Genomic DNA, 21895 nt, shown 5'->3' with positions numbered 1-21895 from the left:
TCTTTATTTTCTGATTGTTTGATAAACTTAGTGAAAGCGCCCTTGTTTACTTTCAGATGAAGAGTTTCCTTAATTAACACAATTAAAGCAACAATGTGAAGACAGTTCATGCATGGAGAATTTGCATGTATATTGGGGATTAACGGATTAAATCTTTTTATACTTGCTATTTCAGCTTGCAGTGAGAACTTATTCAACATGTCAGGATATTTCTTCTCTCCATCATTTCCTGGATATTATCTTGATGACATGTTCTGCACGTGGTACATTACCGTCCCATCTGGTTACGTCATTAACCTGAAATTCCAAGAATTCCGGCTCAAGGATCATCCCATGTGCGAAAACTGTTTTCTTGAGATTTTTGATGGACGCGACAAGACAGCACCCATAAAAGGCAGATTCTGTGGCTATATGTATCCTCCTATCTCAGTCTCGTCGTCAAATCATTTTACGATTGTCCTTTCTTGTAGTGGAAATTTGCACAAAGCGAGGTTTAAGGGCCTCTATTACGCTGTTGGTGGTATGTGAAGTTCTGTATGTTTAGCAATAGCTTGTATTTGCATTATCTTGTATTTCCTGATAAAAAAGTTGGGAAGCCTTAAATTCGAACCTTCCACAAAAGGGACAGGGGCATCCCACGTTTTCACCTGTCAGCCGAGAAATAACGGGGGAACCCGCTAGTTTTACACTTTTGGCACCTCGTGAAAGCGCCCTGGAAACTAAACATAGGTCATTATTCCATGAAAGCAAACTATACATGACCATACAAATGAATATATAAAAAATCATATATTTGAACTGCAGAGAAAGATATGAAGATATGATTGATCATCGCAGTTATGCACACAACTTAAGCAGTTGTGAAATTAAAGCCTGAATTTTTTTTAAGGCTTTAATCTCCCAACGGCTTTCAAAGTTGTGTGCATAACTGCGATGATCAATCATGTCTTATATACATGACCATTTTAACAAACAAAATGACATAACTTATAGGTTTTATCAGAGTATTCTTAGCAAAGCTGAGACGTATTTTATCAGAAACTATACGTCCCAGAAAATAAGTAGAACTTCTCGTTTAAGCTGCGACTAAGGGGAGCGCTGTTATTTTGATTCAATTACAAAATGGCCTGCTCTCAGCCAATCACGATTACTCATTTATAATATGACCGAGAAAATTGCGAACGCGCGCGTTAATTTGTACCAGTGCAAATTAAGAATTAACGATAAATTGGCCTGCTTTTTTCATCACAATTTTCATTAATTTTCTCAGTCGCATAATAAATGTAATAAAGACTAAACTCTTAGCTCGTAGAATGTTAGAAGATGACTACTACAATGACGTTGTAATAGACCACTTTCGATATATTAAAATTCAGCTTGATAGTGAGGCCTAGAGAACACAAACAAAAGAAATGAATAAACATGTCATTCAATTTCCTTTTTTGTGTCCTTTAGGCCTCGCTGCCAAGCTGAATTTTAATATACCGAAAGTGGTCTATTGGTTCATTCTTTTATTTTTCAGCTCTTCAGTATTCAGAATCGTCTTGTCTGCGTCAACAAGGTAAAAATAACGTCATCTTAGGATAAGCATCACAATTTTCCAAGCTTTAAGGAGGAGATCCATTTACCTTGGGGATGGATAATTAACACGTTTCAATATTTAAGGGTTGCTTGAACTTGAAATTTCAACCATTTATCAACTATTTTTCGTACATTCTTTCTGAATCACAGCCAAGCGTTGTTTGTAATTTTTATTATTTCTTAGACATTAGTCGGAAGACCTCGTTGTCAGCTGGCAATTGAAGTTTTGACCGTCTTGTGACAATCCTTTTACTGGTCTTCTTCTACAACCTTACAACCTTCCAACTTGCCTCCGTTTATCTAACGTTATCAGTGTTAATTGAGGATAAGTTATGATTACTACACTCTGACGAGGGAATTTGCTTTTAGGGTGTCCGTCGAGCTGCGAATGCAAAGAGTTTGGCGAAAATCAACGCAAGAAGATTCTGGTCACTGGAGAGGATTTGCTTACTGTTCCGAGAAACCTTCCTTTCAACACTGGAGCAGTGTATGTAAAGAGCAAAGAAGTCACAACTTTTACTTTTCTTCTCTCGCTTTTGATTGATTTATTTACACTAGCTGTGGCTGGTGTCAAGCTTAAGTCTTTGGTTAATTTCAATACAGCACGTGTCCTTGTTTTAAAAGCCATGATTTCATAGTTCCTAGGTATTTTTAAGGTGTTTCTAATGTAATGTCACCTATTCACCAGGCATTTCCAGCAAAACCGGATCTCCCAGCTACGGGAGAAGGATTTTGCAGACCTCCCGAAACTGGAATATATGTGAGTTGATTGATGTTTTCAGTTAAGAGTGGTTTTTGTTTTCCTTAAAAGAAAGAACTAAATCTCGGGATTCACGTGAATCATAAATCAGTCGTGTTTATCTATTTTCCAATTCCCCATAATTCGTTCTATTTGCCCCCAATATAACGCAAACTTTTGTTTTGAAATGTTCTTAGCAGGTCTGCATATTCCCAACAGCATTTTACAACAATAGTTTATGCAAAATTTGGGGGGGGGGGGCGGGGAAGTGAATTATTAGGGTTATTTTCACATCATGATAAAAGCGATACCTTGATAATCGGGACTGAATTTGTGTGTACTTGGACTGCGCTCCTCGTTGGCTCCTTTGTGTACTTGGGCTGCGCTCCTCATTGGCTCCTTTGTGTACTTGGGCTGTGCTCCTCATTGGCTCTTGTTGTGCTTTTGTATAAACAACAAGGATTCTTGTCAGTAAGGTTAATAAACGCACTTTCTTTCTTTCCCTGCAGCGATATGAGTTTCAATGTTCTCATTCACCTTGATGAAGAGTCTTTCCATAATGTAACGTCCGTCAAGACTCTGTAAGTATCCAACAGTAGATATCAACGCTAGCAACAACTACGGCAACATCAACAACAGACAACAAATGCGGTGACATTTGACTGTGGTATCTGTATAACTTTCTAGCTTCAGGCTTTGTCATTTTAACACTTGACCTTTGTAATCGTGGATCTCGAGTTAGGAAGGGGCCTGACTTTTGAAGTTTTTATTAATTTTTCAGGCTTTTTGATGAAAGTGTCAAACCTACTTCTCCGTACTGTAATTAACTTCAATGCCTTATAAGATGCATACATTTTAGACAGTGTTAATGTTATTCTATGTGTGTAGACATTGAATTTTTAGATTTAATAGTTGTTGTTGTAACCATCTTAATGGAGGTTTCGCCGTTTAATTAAACCTGGAATTACATTATAACTCATTTCAATTAATGTTCAACTGGTGAGAGGGAAACGACGTTTGGTCCGAGTTATCCGAAGTGCGCAAGATCGAGGGTTCGAGAAATCCTCTGTATATCAGAATCCACCAAACTGAATGTGTTAGGATATATGCTGATCTTAGTGATAGCTGTTCGATTGTAGATTACACCATCACAGACAGTTCGATTTTTTCTCAGCCAGAGGCCCGCGCGGTTTCTTATTTTTTACTAGGTTTCTTGTTTTTCCAGGAGACTGGATTTTAACTTTATTCGTGCTCTCCCTGTTGGGGCGTTCAGTGGACTTCCTAGTTTACGCGTCCTGTAAGTATTTGTACAAGTTGTTATTTTTATAACGTTTCTTCATACATCCAATTCCAACTGGATTAAATTATTTAATTAAATGCAGCGAAGGCTTGTTTGGGAGAGGTTGTATTTATTAGAAGTTGTCTTACCTAGTCTTAATGGAACGTTTGATTTTTTTCAGTGATTTAGGAGCAAACCTTCTTCGCAAAGCCGTTAGTGGATTATTGGATGGACTGCTTCAGTTAGAAGTTTTGTGAGTGCTTACAATTTCACAGTTAATGTTTGTAATTTCGTTGAAGTTTACAAGAGTGTTGAATTGAACGCAATTTTTTACATTTCTATTTCTTTAAGGGGCTTGCGTTCAAATCAATTAAATGAGTTGGAATATGGAGTGTTTGGAAACAGTAGCAACATGAACCACTTGTGAGTACATTCGACTTTTGTGTCGTTACTAAACTCGTGTCCATTTGATTTAAAAGATTGTTTCTTTCGACGGCGTAATTGATCAACTGAGTTTACCGAATAACTCGTTCGTAAAATGGTTAATTTAAAAGGGAAAAGGGAGTAAAAGTGCGATCAATGTACCATGACAGTTAACCATTACTCCCGTGGAACGATAATGAAATTAATCAAATATGGACTAACTTTTGCCATACATACCGTGTTAAAGCGTTCAGACCTCCAAGTAAAAGTATACGACAGGATCCCCGGTCACGCTCCCTGCAGAAATCGTTTAATTATATGCCTTCCCTGATTGCAATGTACGCTCACATTCATATCCGAATGTGAAATATTTGTTTACTGTTACCAAGGTACCTCCAGGAAAACAAGCTCACGACATTACCAGATGGCCTGTTTGGAGCTCTGTCACAACTGAAGTTATTGTGAGTATATAATGTTTAACGCATTCTTGACTACTGTTGGTTTTCGGTTTCCCTCCAGTTCTGCTGGGCAAGCAATTAAAATGTCTCTAAGTTGTTTATTAGGCGATCAACTCAGGTGGTAACATGGTCTGTTTTTCTGCGTAACTGCGTTCTAATTTTCCTGGTTAAATGTCGTCTTTTTGTCAGGAATCTAAGCAGCAATGAACTGACTGAAGTTTCGAAGGACACTTTTCGAGGATTGATCTCGTTGGAATACCTGTAAGTACGTTATGTTGCGAGAGATAATGTTTCGATAATTTTGACAATGTATAGTTTCGTGTGAAAAATGTGCTGGCCAGATTGAAAAACAAAACACACAAAAAAATTGAAGGTTAGTATAGTGTGCCTCTTTTGTAGTTCCGGAAACGTTATTAGAACAAAAATATGCACAGGATAATCTAAAGGATGATGGAAAAAGTTAAAAGGAATCTTAATCGCAAAGATGATGTGTTCAAGTTTTAGGAGGGATACAAAGTCTTTTTTTCGCGCTTAGCAATTAACTATGTAAGTAAATTAAGGAATACCAGTGTAGATAACTTAGGAATGTAGTGAAATGTATTGTATCGTAGGTGATGTGATGTAGGTAAAATATATTGTTAAAAGAATAACTTTTAATAAAATAGCTATGGTGCAGTAATAACAGGAACGTTTAATTGGCGTGCAGTTTTGATTTTAAAAAAAACTCTCATCATTTTTCCACACAGGTATCTGGACAGAAACAAACTCGCTAAAGTACGTTCAGATGCATTTGGTGAATTGACCAATCTGAAATATGTGTGAGTAATGTCTGTTATGCACTCGATTCAGTTTCTCTCTATCATGTTACCCTTTTAGTACAGAAGAATGAATTTAACAACAGTGGCACGTAAAAAAATTGTGTCAGCTCCAGCTAGAAACTGAAAGTGGCAAGAAATACACAGAGTTATTTAAACTAACATTGAAATAAATGTATACGGCTAGCTGTTATATGGTGTATCATCTCAAAGCAATAAAGTGAATTGATATTTCTCGCAATTTTCACACAGGAAACTCGATCGCTTCATTCTCTGCTGCTATGCCGAGAAATCAATCGTAGGAGTTGACTGTGAGTCTCCAGTCGATGAATTCTCAAGCTGTGACGACCTCATGAAAAACAAAACTGTTCAGATTTGTATTTGGATTCTCGGAATCCTTGCCTTCCTCGGTAACCTCCTTGTCATAATATGGCGGATCATTGATAAGGAACAGAACAGGGTTCATTCTTTTTTGCTGACAAATTTGGCAGTTGCCGATATGTTGATGGGGGTGTATCTATTGACAATCGCAATTATGGACGTCAGATGGCGAGGGGAATACTTTAAGCATGACATCGATTGGAGATCTAGGCTGGGTTGCCAAATTGTCGGAGTTGTTTCCATGCTCTCCAGTGAAGTATCTGTGCTGATTCTAACCATTATTACAATGGACAGATTTCTCTGTATCGTCTTCCCTTTCAAGTTCAAGCGCCTCACTTTCAAAACTGCCTCTTTTGCATGTATAGTAGTGTGGATATTTGGTGTCGTCATATCTGTAATTCCCATCGCAGGGTTCGACTACTTTTACGACAACAGCGGTCACTTTGGTTTCTACAGCCGCTCTGCCGTTTGCCTTCCTCTTCAGCTGTCTGAAGGAAGACCAGTGGGATGGGAATATTCTGTTGTCTTTTTCGTCGGTTTAAATTTCGTTTCTTTCATGTTTATCCTCGTCGCCTACATTACAATGTTTTGGACAGTAAAGCGCTCGTCCCGAGCTGTGCGATCGACAAATTTAAACAAAGAATCCGCCATGGCCAAGCGGCTTGTCTTCATTGTGATGACAGACTTTTGCTGTTGGATGCCAATAATTATAATCAACATTTTATCTCTGACTGGTAATTTTGACGATCCAGACAAAATTGCTTATGTGTGGATAGCAGTGTTTGTTCTTCCACTCAACTCTTCCCTCAATCCAATTCTGTACACGTTTTCCACCGAGAGGGCCAAACGAAGCTTAACCCAGAGGAGAAAAAAAGTCACTGGTTTCGTTATGAAGACGATAAACGGCCGAGGGGCAGGTAGGTTGAACCAGTCCTTTAAAAAGCTAAAATAAATAAAAAATTAAAGCTGTATTTATTTCATGTAACGCATAGAACAAGTGACTAGCTCTTGTGCAAATGGTAAAAGTAGATGACCTTTTTTGTAACTGAGCGAGTTTATTAGTTTAGCGATTAGTCGTATCTTTTGTATTTCATACGCACTCCAAGGAACACTAATACTGTCATAAAACCTAAGAAAGTTATTGCACTCTTTCTTCATTGAACTGCAAACAAATGAGGTCACGGTGCCTGCCTAGCAATATGGTATAATCCCTAAACTTCCAGGTATTCGGGAGTTTAACGAAACCACGACGACAACGGCAACAGGAACGTCGCTAAACAAAAGGTTTAAGGAGCGAAACAATGGCTGTGCACGTGTGTTATAATTCTTGGCACATTCCTTTGCCGTCCTCTGCAAAACAACAACGTGAAATGACGAAATTCTGCGTTGTCTGGAGAACGTGAACGACAACGGCTAATTTTTTTAATTTATATTCAGAATTGAATACTGTGTTCCATATTCAGTTTCGAGGTAATTTTGACAGTGAGAAACAAACTACATGACTCTAGGATATCGCGAGATTCGCAGGTAAAATATAACTTCATTTTTTAACCGACGTTGTCCTCGGCGTCGCCGTGGTGGTTTCTTAAACTCCCTATTCATTTGAGCTACGAATCGAAACAAGCTGACAATCCATGAACGAAAAGAGTGCGCTGAAGTATTCGACTTGTTTTGCATATAACTGAAGGCTTTATTTGATCCTAATTTGAAGGTTTAATGCCGCTGAGCTGTTGACCGCAGAAGACAGGAGGAAGAAACTTTCACAGTACTACAACACTAGACTGTAAACCGGCAATTCTTTTAAGAATGGCTGACTGTTAGGACCGAGAAACGCCGGTCAACGACCCATTTGGCAAATCGCTCATATTTTGCCCAAAGATACCCTTAGGTGACCTAATTCTAAAAATCATATTTAAAGGTTCCAGCGAATTTTTATTTTTCAGAAATTCGCGAAAATTTGAAAGCGCGGTCAAAGTGCGGTTTTTCGTGTAATAAAATGACTGAAATAAGGTGCGAGGACGAAGCGCTGCTAAAGCCTTAAAACAACTTCAATTGACTTCAAACTTCACACAAATGTGGAACGAGCACTCTAATTTATTCCTTGTTTTAAACTAATCTCAGAGATGTTGATATAGTGGTTTTCCGAATCATTTTATTAACACCTATGAAGCGTGTGAAAAATAACGGCAAAATATAGGTCATGTTTAACAGCATCAAAATGCATCTGGTACCTCACTTTCCGATTATTTTACTTTACAGCCTTAAAATATCATTATTAAACATATACCATGCCAAGTTTCATGCTCGAACTCGCAGTATTTCCCTTTGAGAAAAACGAAAATCTATGTCAATGTGTTGGGCGCAAATAACAAAATAATGCTACACGAACAAGAGACAAATCAATTGCAATGGCGAAAGTAAAAGGCTATCATTAATTAAAATCCCGTCGATTCACTGCTATCAGTAGAAACATAATGTCCACTACATAAAAACTGTTTTTAGACGTTTTCGGAGCATCGCGCGTTAACTTTGTTTAATTTCCTGTCCGCCGTCATGTCTAGTTCGTCATCGCGTGTATTTCGGCCTTAACGTAAACAACACTCTGAATGGTTGTCATAACAACGCAAGAGATTTCCTGGAACCTTAATGTTTTCGATTCAGCAAAATGCTTTAAGTTCGTTAAGACACAATAATGAGTCAACTTGGAATGCTGTTTAGCATTAAGGACGTTAAAAGACTGCAAATTAATCGACTTGAAATATCTTGAAGCCAATCAAAATCGCGCCTTTATTCTAATTCGAATTTGGTAAACAGCCGATCTCCGTTCAAGTTCATGAAGTCGAGAGGTTAATCCGACAATGTATTACCGGTACAACAACAAAATCAAACCGAGGTCATCAAAAGTGTAAGTTTAAAAGTGTAGTGGCAAGTTCCAAATAAATTTCGCCTATATAAATTGGAAACAAGAAGTGAAACGGTGTGACCCGAAACAAATAAACAAAATATTGATACGACTAATTTAATCCGAAAATGTTACAGAAAACATACCTAAAAGCCGTCGATTCCCCTCAATACCACTCCACATTGCCTTAAAGAGCCCAAGCTTTCTGCTGTAAGAATCAGGGACCTCATGAATCTGTTTTTTATCAACTCGGCAACCATGCTGCGTGGCTGATATTCGAGATTCAGTAAAAGTTGTCACAAAACCGTACGAGCAGCCCAGTCACGCTTTCACCGCTCTTGCGCAAATGTTCAACATTTCGCGATTTACATAAACCGACTACAGGTTTAAAGTAGTGACAGTAGATTGAAATGCGCTTTTTAAAGCTGTCCTATCCAGGAGCAATTATTTCTTGTTCTTGAATGGCATTTAGCTGTAGCCACAGTCCAGCGGGGTGGGGGGGAGGGGGTACTCCTGGAAATTTCGGATATCTGTATGCCGTGGAAGATTAAGTGGTCTCCAGCTCTTAACGCCAACACTGAAACACCAGATGATTCTCGAAGTATCACAAGGATCACTAAGCTAAATAATTTTCAGTTTAGCTCCGCTGAGTCAATTACCTGTTGGCGCGCATATTGCATTGACCGTAAACAGGTGGGAAAACGTTTAAACCGGAAAAGTCTGTTGCACATTGTAATTTAGCGTTGTCCAACACGTAATCGGTCTGGTTGTAATGCTAATCGTATTTGATAAGATCTCAAGTTTTCTTTCGACACATACTGGGGTGACATACTACTAGATGGGCATGGACGGGAGCCACGAGTCAAGTCAGTCAACTCCCAAAGCTTAACCGAAGAGTGATAGTGAACCACTGGTGGAAGGACTACAGATTGTCCCTACGCTCTACCCTGATAGGTCTCTGTGTTACTCTAATGAACTGATGCTGTTATAATGATACTATTTAGCTTTATGAACATGCTAATGGTTAAGGGTTTCTTTTGCTATTTAATCAGACATCGCTCTTTCTTTATTTCTGCTGGAAGCATCGTTCTCTGAAGGAGACTTCAGGTCATTTTCTAAAAAGGTACGAACACTGCGACCTTAACATCAGTGCCATTGTCAACGGGTATGACCGGGGAAGCGTCTGCTGATGTTTCCATGGATAGTAACCATGCACGGTAGGGTTGTATTAATGTCTTCAAGGCGGCTGTATTCGTGTCTTTCATATGCTGTCTACTTTAGACAGGCACTTGTCTCTGGAGAAATGTACTCAGTCCGTGGAGAGACATTCCCTTATGAACTTAGCCAAAATGTGCTACAAACCCTGCTTGGAGAAAGCGTTGCGCTTGACTCAAACCCACAATAGGTCACCAAGAAGTCCCTGTTGCTTTAAACCAGGGTTGCGCTTTCAGGGCAGTCAGTGACCAGCAGCAATCGTATCTTATAGCCAAAATCCGCATTGGCCTAAAGAACCTGAAACTGCCTATGTTACGGTGCGGTTGCGAAGACTTGGGACTAGATATACCTCTCCCACTCGTGCACGGAAAAGCTCCATACTCGGCGCTTCTGAAGTATTTTACTAACAACTGCACTTGCCGGAAGTATTCTTAGGAACTGTCGGTGTTTGGCCTCTTCGATATTTAGCAAGCATCTCTTGCGGGGGGGGGGGAGGGAGGGAGGGGGGGAGAGGATCGTTAAAATTTTTGTAGAGAGGGAGAGGGAGTAAAGGAGGAAGACCCTTAAGAGAAAAACGAACGGCCGAATCGTCTCAACCTCGTTCCCAGGGTCTCTCATCTTACCGCCCCCTGGAGCTTTATCAACTTAAAAGCAGATGATATAATGTACTTTGTTTCCGACAATGCGCGCAGACGCAGCGCAACAGTGCCTTAACAAACTGATCACTCTAGAACATCTGAAACATAGATCTTGGGAACAGCTTACTTTCCTTAAAATAGTTTTTCACAAAGAACTACTTATTTATGATTCTTTTATACTGCAAAAGAAACCCTTGACCACTAGCATGTTCATAAAGCTAAATAGTATCATTATAACAGCATCAGTTCATTAGAGTAACACAGAGACCTATCAGGGTAGAGCGTAGGGACAATCTGTAGTCCTTCCACCAGTGGTTCACTATCACTCTTCGGCTAAGCTTTGGGAGTTGACTGACTTGACTCGTGGCTCCCGTCCATGCCCATCTAGTAGTATGTCACCCCAGTGTGTGTCGAAAGAAAGCTTGAGATTATATCAAATACGAGTAGCATTACAACCAGACCGATTGCATGTTGGACAACGCTAAAGTACAATGTGCAACAGACTTTTCCGGTTTAAACGTTTTCCCACCTGTTTACGGTCAATGCAATATGCGCGCCAACAGGTAATTGACTCAGCGGAGCTAAACTGAAAATTATTTAGCTTAGTGATCCTTGTGATACTTCGAGAATCATCTGGTGTTTCAGTGTTGGCGTTAAGAGCTGGAGACCACTTAATCTTCCACGGCATACAGATACCCGAAATTTCCAGGAGTACCCCCTGCCCCCTCCCCGCCGGGCTGTAGCTACAGCTAAGAGCCATGCAAGAACAAGAAATAATTGCTCCTGGATAGGACAGCTTTAAAAAGCGCATTTCAATCTACTGTCACTACTTTAAACCTGTAGTCGGTTTATGTAAATCGCGAAATGTTGAACATTTGGGCAAGAGCGGTGAAAGCGTGACTGGGCTGCTCGTACGGTTGTGTGACAACTTTTACTGAATCTCGAATATCAGCCACGCAGCATGGTTGCCGAGATGATAAAAAACAGATTCATGAGGTCCCTGATTCTTACAGCAGAAAGCTTGGGCTCTTTAAGGCAATGTGGAGTGGTATTGAGGGGAATCGACGGCTTTTAGGTATGTTTTCTGTAACATTTTCGGATTAAATTAGTCGTATCAATATTTTGTTTATTTGTTTCGGGTCACACCGTTTCACTTCTTGTTTCCAATTTATATAGGCGAAATTTATTTGGAACTTGCCACTACACTTTTAAACTTACACTTTTGATGACCTCGGTTTGATTTTGTTGTTGTACCGGTAATACATTGTCGGATTAACCTCTCGACTTCATGAACTTGAACGGAGATCGGCTGTTTACCAAATTCGAATTAGAATAAAGGCGCGATTTTGATTGGCTTCAAGATATTTCAAGTCGATTAATTTGCAGTCTTTTAACGTCCTTAATGCTAAACAGCATTCCAAGTTGACTCATTATTGTGTCTTAACGAACTTAAAGCATTTTGCTGAATCGAAAACATTAAGGTTCCAGGAAATCTCTTGCGTTTGTTATGACAACCATTCAGAGTGTTGTTTACGTTAAGGCCGAAATACACGCGATGACGAACTAGACATGACGGCGGACAGGAAATTAAACAAAGTTAACGCGCGATGCTCCGAAAACGTCTAAAAACAGTTTTTATGTAGTGGACATTATGTTTCTACTGATAGCAGTGAATCGACGGGATTTTAATTAATGATAGCCTTTTACTTTCGCCATTGCAATTGATTTGTCTCTTGTTCGTGTAGCATTATTTTGTTATTTGCGCCCAACACATTGACATAGATTTTCGTTTTTCTCAAAGGGAAATACTGCGAGTTCGAGCATGAAACTTGGCATGGTATATGTTTAATAATGATATTTTAAGGCTGTAAAGTAAAATAATCGGAAAGTGAGGTACCAGATGCATTTTGATGCTGTTAAACATGACCTATATTTTGCCGTTATTTTTCACACGCTTCATAGGTGTTAATAAAATGATTCGGAAAACCACTATATCAACATCTCTGAGATTAGTTTAAAACAAGGAATAAATTAGAGTGCTCGTTCCACATTTGTGTGAAGTTTGAAGTCAATTGAAGTTGTTTTAAGGCTTTAGCAGCGCTTCGTCCTCGCACCTTATTTCAGTCATTTTATTACACGAAAAACCGCACTTTGACCGCGCTTTCAAATTTTCGCGAATTTCTGAAAAATAAAAATTCGCTGGAACCTTTAAATATGATTTTTAGAATTAGGTCACCTAAGGGTATCTTTGGACAAAATATGAGCGATTTGCCAAATGGGTCGTTGACCGGCGTTTCTCGGTCCTAACAGTCAGCCATTCTTAAGGGATATAATTAACTGCCAGCTATATTTCATGGGTCTTTGTGAACAATTCTAAAGAACTTTTGTTTTTCTTTATCCATTTTAAGATGAAAATCAGTCGGTTGCTCGACTGAGAAATCATGGTGACAACACTGCTCAATCCAACGTCAGTTCCAGTCCTTCGCAATTACCCAAAGCAGTGGGAACACCGGAACAAGAGAGCAGACAAGTTCATGTCGAGCTGAGGCTGATTGAAGAAGTTAACATACTCCAAGACGACACTGCAGGAAACCGTTCAACAGTGAGTGCCTAAGAGAATGTTATTCTTGTAGAACAGTAAGCTTTGGAAAACGACACAGTGATAATACACTTAAAAATTTGTTCAGCATGAAGTGGAGGAGAGACTGACTGACTGACTCACTGACTGACTGACTGACTGAATAAATCAATCAATACATCAATGAGTGAATGAATCAATGAATGAATGGAGAGATAAATGATAACTGAAAATTTAAATGAACACTAAGCCATTTATTGAGAATTTTAAAAGCTATTGTCTTTCGTTGTTTCAGGGTTATGTTACAGCTTGGTGCGAAGAAGGAAATATTTTAAGTATGGTGCTTCTGAAATACTTTGAGAAAGAATTGAAAGAAGAATGGCATCGAGAGGCTGATATAGTACAGAGCCTGTCTTGTGGTGTAGAGCCGCATGCCAATCTACTTCCTTATCGCTGGCACTCCAAAGGCAAGCAACCGTCTACTAAATCTATTTAGCAAGCCTGTACTTATGTAAACTGTAACTGTGAGTATTCTCTCGAGCCAGGTGCATGATGGTGGGAAGGCTTGACATCTTGTAGAGGTAAACCATGCTTTTTTACCATCAAGCTCATTCGATCTTTGCGGCGCCATATGGATTTACAGAGCCAGAGGGGAGGCAAGGGGAAATTGTACAGAGCCCTTATGCTGTATGTTCTGTTAAATCTCCCACAGGATATCTGTTTACGTTTAATCATTATTTGTTGCTCTCCAGCTTGCGACCAAAAACTTGAACATGGGAAAGAGCATATTCGTGCGTTACACTCAAACAGTTTGTAAGTTCCTTTAGTTTGTATGTTATTTATATCTTAAGCGGGGTGTTCGTTAGTTAAGCTTTAATGTAGTGAAGCGCTACTCTTTCCATTTTTCGACTAGGGTCAGATTCAGTAAGCAAAATGTGAATCTGGTCTACTAACGTCGACAATCAACAATATCGTAGAAAGTTTCGAGGTTAAGAATCATTTGAGATCTTCTTGAGTGACAAGTCATTGGTGCTTTACAAACAGTTGGAAACGAGCAGGAAAGTGAATAGAATCTAATAGCAAATGGCGGAGCTCGTCTTCTACAGGCATCCAGTTATAAAATGTTGAAACTGGGTAGCTGTAATTGTTTATCCACGTGAAAGCGTATTAATTTCGTGACTAGGCGCGCGGAAAAAAAAACTAAAAGAAGCAAGAATCTGTTACAGACGTGGTTAAGTCACAAACAGATGGAGAAGTTTAAGCTCAATACACTATACTAACTAATTCATTTTGGTTTTTTTCGATTTCTTTTTTCTTTCTTTAAGTCTTATTTGCTACGATTTTGTGTCAAGTTCAACATTGGAAGATATCCTTTGCGAGAAAGGAACTGTTCTTAACTTCGATGCAGTGTGTGCTATTGCCTATGACGTCATCAGCGCCATAGAACGACTACAGGATCTTGGGATACTCCATAACAACATTTCAACAAGCAATATTCTGATTGGTCAGTGCCCAAGAGTAAGTAAACTGATTTGCTATTTCATGTTTTGTGTTTTCCCCCTCAATTTTTTTTGTCGGTATACTTTTTAAAATTTCTCTCGGCAGTGTGTAACTGCTATTAGATTATGAGGCGTTTCAAAGTAAGATCTTTGGCATATCCTTATTTCTTTCATTTTTGGGCAAAAGAATTTATATTTTATCCCGTGCCATAGTGACGAATATAAAAATTCGCGGTGACCGTGATCTTGAGTTGTACAGATATACACCGACTAACTTTGCTTGGCTTGGATTCAGTGGGAAGTGAAATGATTCTCGGGGTGAGAGTTTCTCGCCAATATTAGTGGCAATGTTCAACTCATTCGTCACTTGATAAGCTTATTTGACCTTACCGACAATTTTAGTTCGTGAAGCACTGATTCAAAAGTGTTGTGCATAGACAAAGACGTAGTTTATTTTACTTGGTCGCACACTTAGCTATGGTAACGGTGCGTCCCATCAACCTGATAGGCAGAGTCTATAGGACGCACCGGTTAGTCTACAGGTGCGCCAAGAAAACAAAATAACAAAGTAAAACTGTGCATTTGGGAACAAATATAAAATTAAACTAAGTAAGATTATATAACTACTATAACATAGAGGGCCTAGAAGAAATAACGTGTCCCGTCAAGCGGGAAATATTTCAACTATATTCCTCGCATTTTTTTTGCTCTTTTTCTAAACACAACCTATTCTTACTCGAACAATACCTTTTCTGTAGCTTCCCCCTATAAGAGCAGTCTTGGGTGGATTTTCTCGAGCGTCCAATTTGAAGAAAGCCGGTGCCCATGGCAACGGGTCGGTCGATGAACAGAGTAACTATAGCAACGATATTGAGCAATTTGGACAGTTGTTAGCTACCTTATTAGAAAACTGCCATGGCTCCAGTGAATACAACAAGGTAAATAAATGTCACTGTTTGTAGTTCAGAAAAGGATGATGCATTACTGTACGTGTCATTAGTCTCTAGTCTCACAGGATATCTAAAGATACCTACCTTGCTTGCTTCATTGCCAAGTGTTGGGTGTAGATTGCGAAACCTTTTCTAACATCTATATATAACCCTTTCGATTACACAGAGAGGAATTGCATTAAACAAAGTTTAGTTGTGCCTCATCTCCAAAGGTGTTGGTATTCTACAGAGTCCAACAAAATCACGAAGTTTTGAAGGTCTTCCCCGCAATTGCTATGCAATGATGGAAATAGGCAATGGGCTATATTTAAACGCTTTGTCATTTTTCATTTCTTATTTCACGTTTTGAAAGATACTGTTACGTTAATTCGACGAAACGCTTCTTCTACTACCATCACGCGTGTTTGTCTTAAATCAAACACAGATTCAAAAAATAGCCATATCTTGACCAAGAAAGAATCAGTGCATGCAATTAAACTTCGGAGAGATTTAAATCCATGTTAAAGTTTTTATGAGGAGAACCCGAGATTAAAGTATAACATTTCGGGTGCTCTGTAAGACAAAGTCAAATCTAAGCTCCTGGTACGAGGAAATTCTCTCATTGTGTTGAGTTTTTTAAAAATGAATCCCGTATCCTTTAGCTACTGATTAGCCCTTAAAAAAACTGTCAAAGTATGAGCACAACGACTGTTTTGTCAGTGGCTACGATTGTCTTGATTTTTACACATTAAATATTTTTGGCTAATTTTAAGTTGATTTTTCCTCAGGTGCATGAAGTTATGAACCTTTGTTTTGAAGAGAATGTAGAAACACACCACGGAGTGTCATACATTCGACGTTTACTGGAAGAAGCTTGGTGTACTGACGGAATGTGGGATACATACCTTTGAATAGAACTGACTGGAATTATCACTTTCGGATTATTAAATACAAGACCAAAAGTGATGCTTTTATGTCCCTTTTAATGTTACGGAGAATTTTGTTCCTACTTACACTTCATTTTCAAGCTAACACAGTTTATAAACTGTATCTACATCTGGAACATCGCTGAGTTATATAAAGTTAAAGAATACTTAATTATCTCTTTCTCTTTTAAACATAAGTAAGTAACCCTTAAAATATGAGTTGTTGTGTAGTTTTTTATACGGTTGATGCTAATAAATGCTGTCTCTCGCACAAAAAGAACCGTAATTGAAAACAAATTTCGAATTCTTACTCAGTCATCTTACTTAAGTTCGTGACTCTTACTTTGACTTAGGTTGAAATAAAATTAACTGCGTTCAATAATCACTACTCATTTTGCCAAACGGAATTTCTATGTGCCATAAAAAGTTAAATATGAGCCATTATGTTCATCTTTATATTTCCTCCTTATTTCCGTATAAAAGGTACATACTTCGAGTTGAAAGTACTTTAGGTGTAGCCAGAATTGAAACTGTTTCTCCTTTCACTTTTTAGCATGTCTGGCACATATTTACGTACAATGATTTTTAGTCGTGGATCCGCGAAGCGTAGAAAAGACTATTAGTATGGGGCAAAATATGCAAATGTTCACTCACTCAGATGTAAACTTTTGGCCGATAACATGGAGAGCCTGGGTACAAGTTTCTCAAAGACCTTTAAAGTTGAGCGCGGCCATTTTGGTTCATGTGTTTCGCTTTTGTAAATATGAAGTATTTTGCCTAGGGCTTTGCTCACACGTAGATGAAAGCTGAGAGAGGTATTTATGACTGTGATCATGTATTGGTCACCACAGCGCGGCCGGCGAGGTCAAAGAATTGTTACAAGTCAAAGTCAGGAAGTGAGATCGTGTTTACCAGACGTGGCTCATAGCTTTTTTTCTTGGTTAGAGAATTTGTTGGTTTTCCTCTCGTTTTCCCTCCTTCTAGAGTCCAAGGCGAGCCTAAGGTAGACTGTTTCTGTATTGTATTTTTTTTATGTACACATTGAAATTCTGGCGGTGCTCGTATCTTAAATTCGAAACCTGTGATTTAATTATTTTGAATTTTAAAATAAGCTTACTTCAAGCAAAAAATTCAGATTGCTTAATTTTTTAATTTTTTTTGTTTTTCACACTACATTTCTTCTGTATTCTACGCAGTTCGACTAGAGTGAGCATTTCTTCATGAATGGTATACATGTCAACATCGACGATCGAGTAAACATGCTCTAAAATTTGACTGATGGATAGACAAATTAGCATCCAAGAGACTATCTACTTTTTGTGAGAGAGATTTACTGTCCAATCATGTCAAACACGAGCCGTGTCAAACAGGCATAGTGGCTGGTGATGGATGTATAACCTTATTTTTGTTCTGGAGACGAGATACGTAAACAACTGGAATCAAAACTTGAAATAGATATTAATTGTACCTGTCAACAATCGGTTTGAATATTTCTGCTTTGCTAGTGAAATGAACACAAACAATTGCCAATTACTAAATTGCCTGCAGCTCGTGGTTCCACAGCCACTTTGACAATGTCATGACGCAATTTATCATCAATAAGGGGACAGACGCATAAAAAACTGACGTCAATTTGTTAAATTGATAACAGATGACGTCAAAATGTGCACACGAGGCGATAGTCGATAGCCCATAGCCGAGTGTGCCACTGATGTTCTTAACACATTTTGACGTCTTCTGTGATCTATTACTGAACAGACGCATTGCAACATGGAATCTATTTGTTTTATATAATGAAGAAATAGAAAAAAAATGTTAATGCCTTCATACATGCGTCTTCCTCCAATTGATCATAAGTAAGAACAAATCAAAATGAGAGAATAATTCGACATACTATATAATTTCCAATATAACTCAGCTGAGTGGTACTAATTTTTGATTCCACCATTAAAGTTCAAAGCACTAACAACAAACGAAGTCTACTATCATAGGGCTGCATTAATCTGATGAGCAAGTTCAGAGATATCCGTTATCAAACCTTTTCTTTTATATTACATTTAAATGATTTATCTATACAATGTTTATCCTGATACTTAATGTCCCTTTTTGTGACTACATGGATTCAGATTCTTCTCTACTAACTATGATGGATTCGGACCAAAAATAAGGGAAACAATTTTTTGCCGTTTACAGTCGCGTATCTTCTCTCCCAGTACCCGAATTGGTCTTCGCTTTACACAAGAGAGAGCGATACATTTGTTTGACTCTCGATGTGAACACAAATGCCAGCGCCACGTACAGTCCCTGAAGAGTGGTGAATATGATAAACGGGTATTCAAAATAATGAGAAACCAGAACCTTTAAAAATCCGAATATCCAAGTAAAGCCCATCAAGATGAAGATCTTTAAAAACACCACAGCAGTTTTACGTTTCACCGTTTCATGTGTCGCTCTCTGCGCCACCTTGCTTGTTTTCCTGATGGCGTTTGCAGTCAAGACGAAAAATACTGTATTAAATGAAATGGAAAGAGCAACTGGTAATACAAAGGAAAACAAATTTGCAATTGAATTGTTTATCCAACACCCCTTTATACCGCCATAGTGAAAGCCAACCGCGTTGGACTGGTCAAGAGCAATACACATGACGACAATTACAAAGGCAGGAAGCCAACCCACTGCAATTCTTCGCGATGAAATGGAACGTTGCTTCCCTCCGCTTGAATTTCTGTGTTTGATGCGGGTTTTAGAGAATGCCTTCCAAGTTTCTAAGGCGATGATTGACATCCACACAAAAGAAACTAGGAAAAAATAGTGCAACAAAATGGCAATAATTGTGCATGGAACTTTGGCTTCAACATAGCCTGTTGCAAGATAAACCAAATCAACTAGTAAATGTGACAAAGAGAGATTCATGAGATTAATTCCAGGTACAGTACGAAGTTCTTTAAATAATGAATAAGTTAACAAGACTAAAACAAAGCTTACAATGGACAGGGAAAGTCCAACATAGGTAATAACCACTAAGGCAAAGTCACCATCTGTTTTACTCGGATGATCAATGCTTCCATTTACTTCGTAACTTGAAGAAAACTGTGCACAAACCCAGATGGTATCATTGTTCATGAGAAACCTTTCTGGTTCGAAGATTTCACGGGAATCTTTTCGATAAAGTGAGCCGTTTGGTAACATAATGTATTCGCTCTCGTTTAACCCAACTAAAACCCCAGAACAGTTTAATCGCGGCTGTTTGCAGACTGTAAGGTTACCGATAGGAACTAAGGATCCGTTTAACCATTCCGTTTCGTCTGTGTAATAGTCCGCTTCTTGAAATATTTCTCCTGTTTTCCAAACTCGTACTGCGTTTCCTTCAGACTTAATATATTCATTTGGCGTGAAAGTTTGAACTTTAGCACAGTGAAAGGGTTTCACGGTAACTTTAAAGAAAGTAAAGTTTGCATAGTTTAGAATAATTGAAAGAGAACTCATGGCAGTTTGGAGAGATTGGGTAGAGACGTTCGTCTGTTTCGTGGGGTTAATGTTGATGTTGAACACTACAGTGGAGACGGGACCCGAAGGATTTCCGATAGAGATGTTAGAAATCAGAGACTTGTTCATCTTTAACTCTTTCGCCATTGCTTCCTTAAAGTTTACTTTAGTTATCAGAGGCCACCAAGGTGACAAGGCCTCGACATTGGAACGCATCCAAACACTGACGATGAAGGTTTTCTCGCGGACAGTGGCGACGTCAGAGGGTGCAATGCCGGGACGGCACACTTCAAGATGAAAATCATAAACATAGCGATGACGGCAAGTTACCTTCAGTCCACGGACTTTTGACGTTTCTCTCCAGCGATGATCCTGATCAGAAAAGTCAAGATCCATGACAAGAGAGAAGGGCTTTGCGAGTGTCCCATCTTTTGCAGTAGTAGATGGTCCTGGGCCACATCTCAGTTCAGTCGTTGTTAAATGACTACAAAGAGCGCAGTATGGATTGAAAAATGTCGTCTTATCTGAACCACCTGTCTGGTATACAAGTCTCAAAGATCCGTTAAGACAATTTTGTTGCACGTTTGGATCAAGGGAATTGTCATTACAATTAAGATTAGGTCGGACCCTATGACAATACCTGCGTGTCGCTTGCACTGGAGGACGCCATAAAGGACGGTCACAGAAAGCGGAAACGAAGCTCAATATTTCTTTTCGTTCGTACTCTTTTGGTACTGGGACGTCACAGTCGAGTTCAAAATTATAAAATGTCAGATCAGTAAGATTTAAGCCATAACATTGCGCACAGTAACGATTTTTAAACGTTTTCCCTTCCCCGTCGATAACAGGCACGTTATCTTTTAGATTGTCGTACGAAGGAATTAAATCTCTACCGCAACGTTCCTTAATATCAACCTGAGTCCACTTTCTTGGACACGAGGAAATCATCCATATGCCAAAAGGACACAAAGAAAACAGGAAATATGGAAAACACGAAATAGCCGCAACATTCAGCTCGGTTAGATTGAAACCATGACATTGAGCACAGTAACGATTTTTATACGTTTTTCCTGTTCGGTCGATAACAGGCACGTTGTCCTTAAATTATCGAACGAAGGAAGTAAATCTTTACTGCAGTTTTCCTTAATATCAATTTGAGTCAAGTTTCTAGGACACGAAGAAATCATCCACACACCGACAACTTTGGTGAAAGAGTTATAACCAGAGACACATTCCCACAGGCCACTGCCATCCGGGTTCGCCGTACCTTATGGTGATATTCCGGATGAGGAACAAAATTGGTCAAAGTCCGCGCAGCAGTCTTTGAAAAACTCACAGCTTCTGTCACAGAAACACTGAAGCCGTTGTTCCTTTCCTCCCGGTTTTCTTTCTTGCATGCACCGCCCTCTGCAGGAAAACCAGTAGCTTTGACAGTGCAAGGTGATGTTTACATCTTTGTTAGTCCACAAAGTTAGCATTGTTGGTGCAGAAGATTGTGGGGAACAGTTGACGTTATGTTATCGTTACCGTTACCGTTCACGTTGTCATCGGTACTGTTTACATTGTTATCGTCACCGTTCACGTTGTTATCGTCACCGTTCACGTTGTTATCGCTACTGTTAACGTTGTTATCGGTACTGTTCACATTATCGGTACCGTTCACGTTGATATCGGTACCGTTCACGTTGTTATCGGTACTGTTCCATTGTTATCGTTACCATTCACATTGTGATCGGTACTGTTCACGTTGTTATCAGTACTGTTCACGTTGTTATCGGTACTGTTCACATTGTTATCGGTACCGTTCACATTGTTATCGGAACTGTTCACGTTGTTATCAGTACTGTTAACGTTGTTATCGGTACTGTTCACGTTGTTATCGGTACCGTTCACGTTGCTATCGGTACCGTTCACGTTGTTATCGGTACCGTTCACGTTGTTATCGGTACCATTAGCGCTGTTCGGGTGATCTCGATTCTGATCATTCAGTGAAGCTGGGTTGATATCTCGGCACATCCTTTTGACGTTGCTCCCTGGAATTAGCAT

The 21895-nt window shown here is 39.1% G+C and overlaps 1 protein-coding gene and 1 pseudogene across 1 annotated transcript in view; one reads left to right on the top strand and one right to left on the bottom strand.

The window, feature by feature from the left end:
- LOC145488622 (uncharacterized) overlaps positions 1 to 16415 on the top strand; it is a 58444-nt gene extending 42029 nt beyond the window's left edge. The window contains exons 48-65 of the mRNA XM_081467555.1: positions 176 to 520; positions 1523 to 1561; positions 1951 to 2068; positions 2270 to 2341; positions 2830 to 2901; positions 3546 to 3617; positions 3781 to 3852; positions 3951 to 4022; positions 4412 to 4483; positions 4670 to 4741; positions 5227 to 5298; positions 5548 to 6593; positions 12840 to 13033; positions 13305 to 13476; positions 13762 to 13822; positions 14335 to 14527; positions 15267 to 15446; positions 16226 to 16415. Coding sequence (XP_081323681.1) covers positions 176 to 520; positions 1523 to 1561; positions 1951 to 2068; positions 2270 to 2341; positions 2830 to 2901; positions 3546 to 3617; positions 3781 to 3852; positions 3951 to 4022; positions 4412 to 4483; positions 4670 to 4741; positions 5227 to 5298; positions 5548 to 6593; positions 12840 to 13033; positions 13305 to 13476; positions 13762 to 13822; positions 14335 to 14527; positions 15267 to 15446; positions 16226 to 16348 — 3047 coding nt within the window. The 3' untranslated portion in view covers positions 16349 to 16415. The remainder of the gene's footprint in view (positions 1 to 175; positions 521 to 1522; positions 1562 to 1950; positions 2069 to 2269; positions 2342 to 2829; positions 2902 to 3545; positions 3618 to 3780; positions 3853 to 3950; positions 4023 to 4411; positions 4484 to 4669; positions 4742 to 5226; positions 5299 to 5547; positions 6594 to 12839; positions 13034 to 13304; positions 13477 to 13761; positions 13823 to 14334; positions 14528 to 15266; positions 15447 to 16225) is intronic.
- Positions 16416 to 18298: 1883 nt separating this feature from the next.
- On the bottom strand, positions 18299 to 21895 carry LOC145488529 (uncharacterized; annotated as a pseudogene).

Source organism: Orbicella franksi, chromosome 1 (assembly GCF_964199315.1).
Source record: "Orbicella franksi chromosome 1, jaOrbFran1.1, whole genome shotgun sequence".
NCBI lineage: Eukaryota > Metazoa > Cnidaria > Anthozoa > Scleractinia > Merulinidae > Orbicella > Orbicella franksi.
Note: the sequence above shows the minus strand (reverse complement) of the source record. Positions and strands in the feature narration are given on the sequence as shown.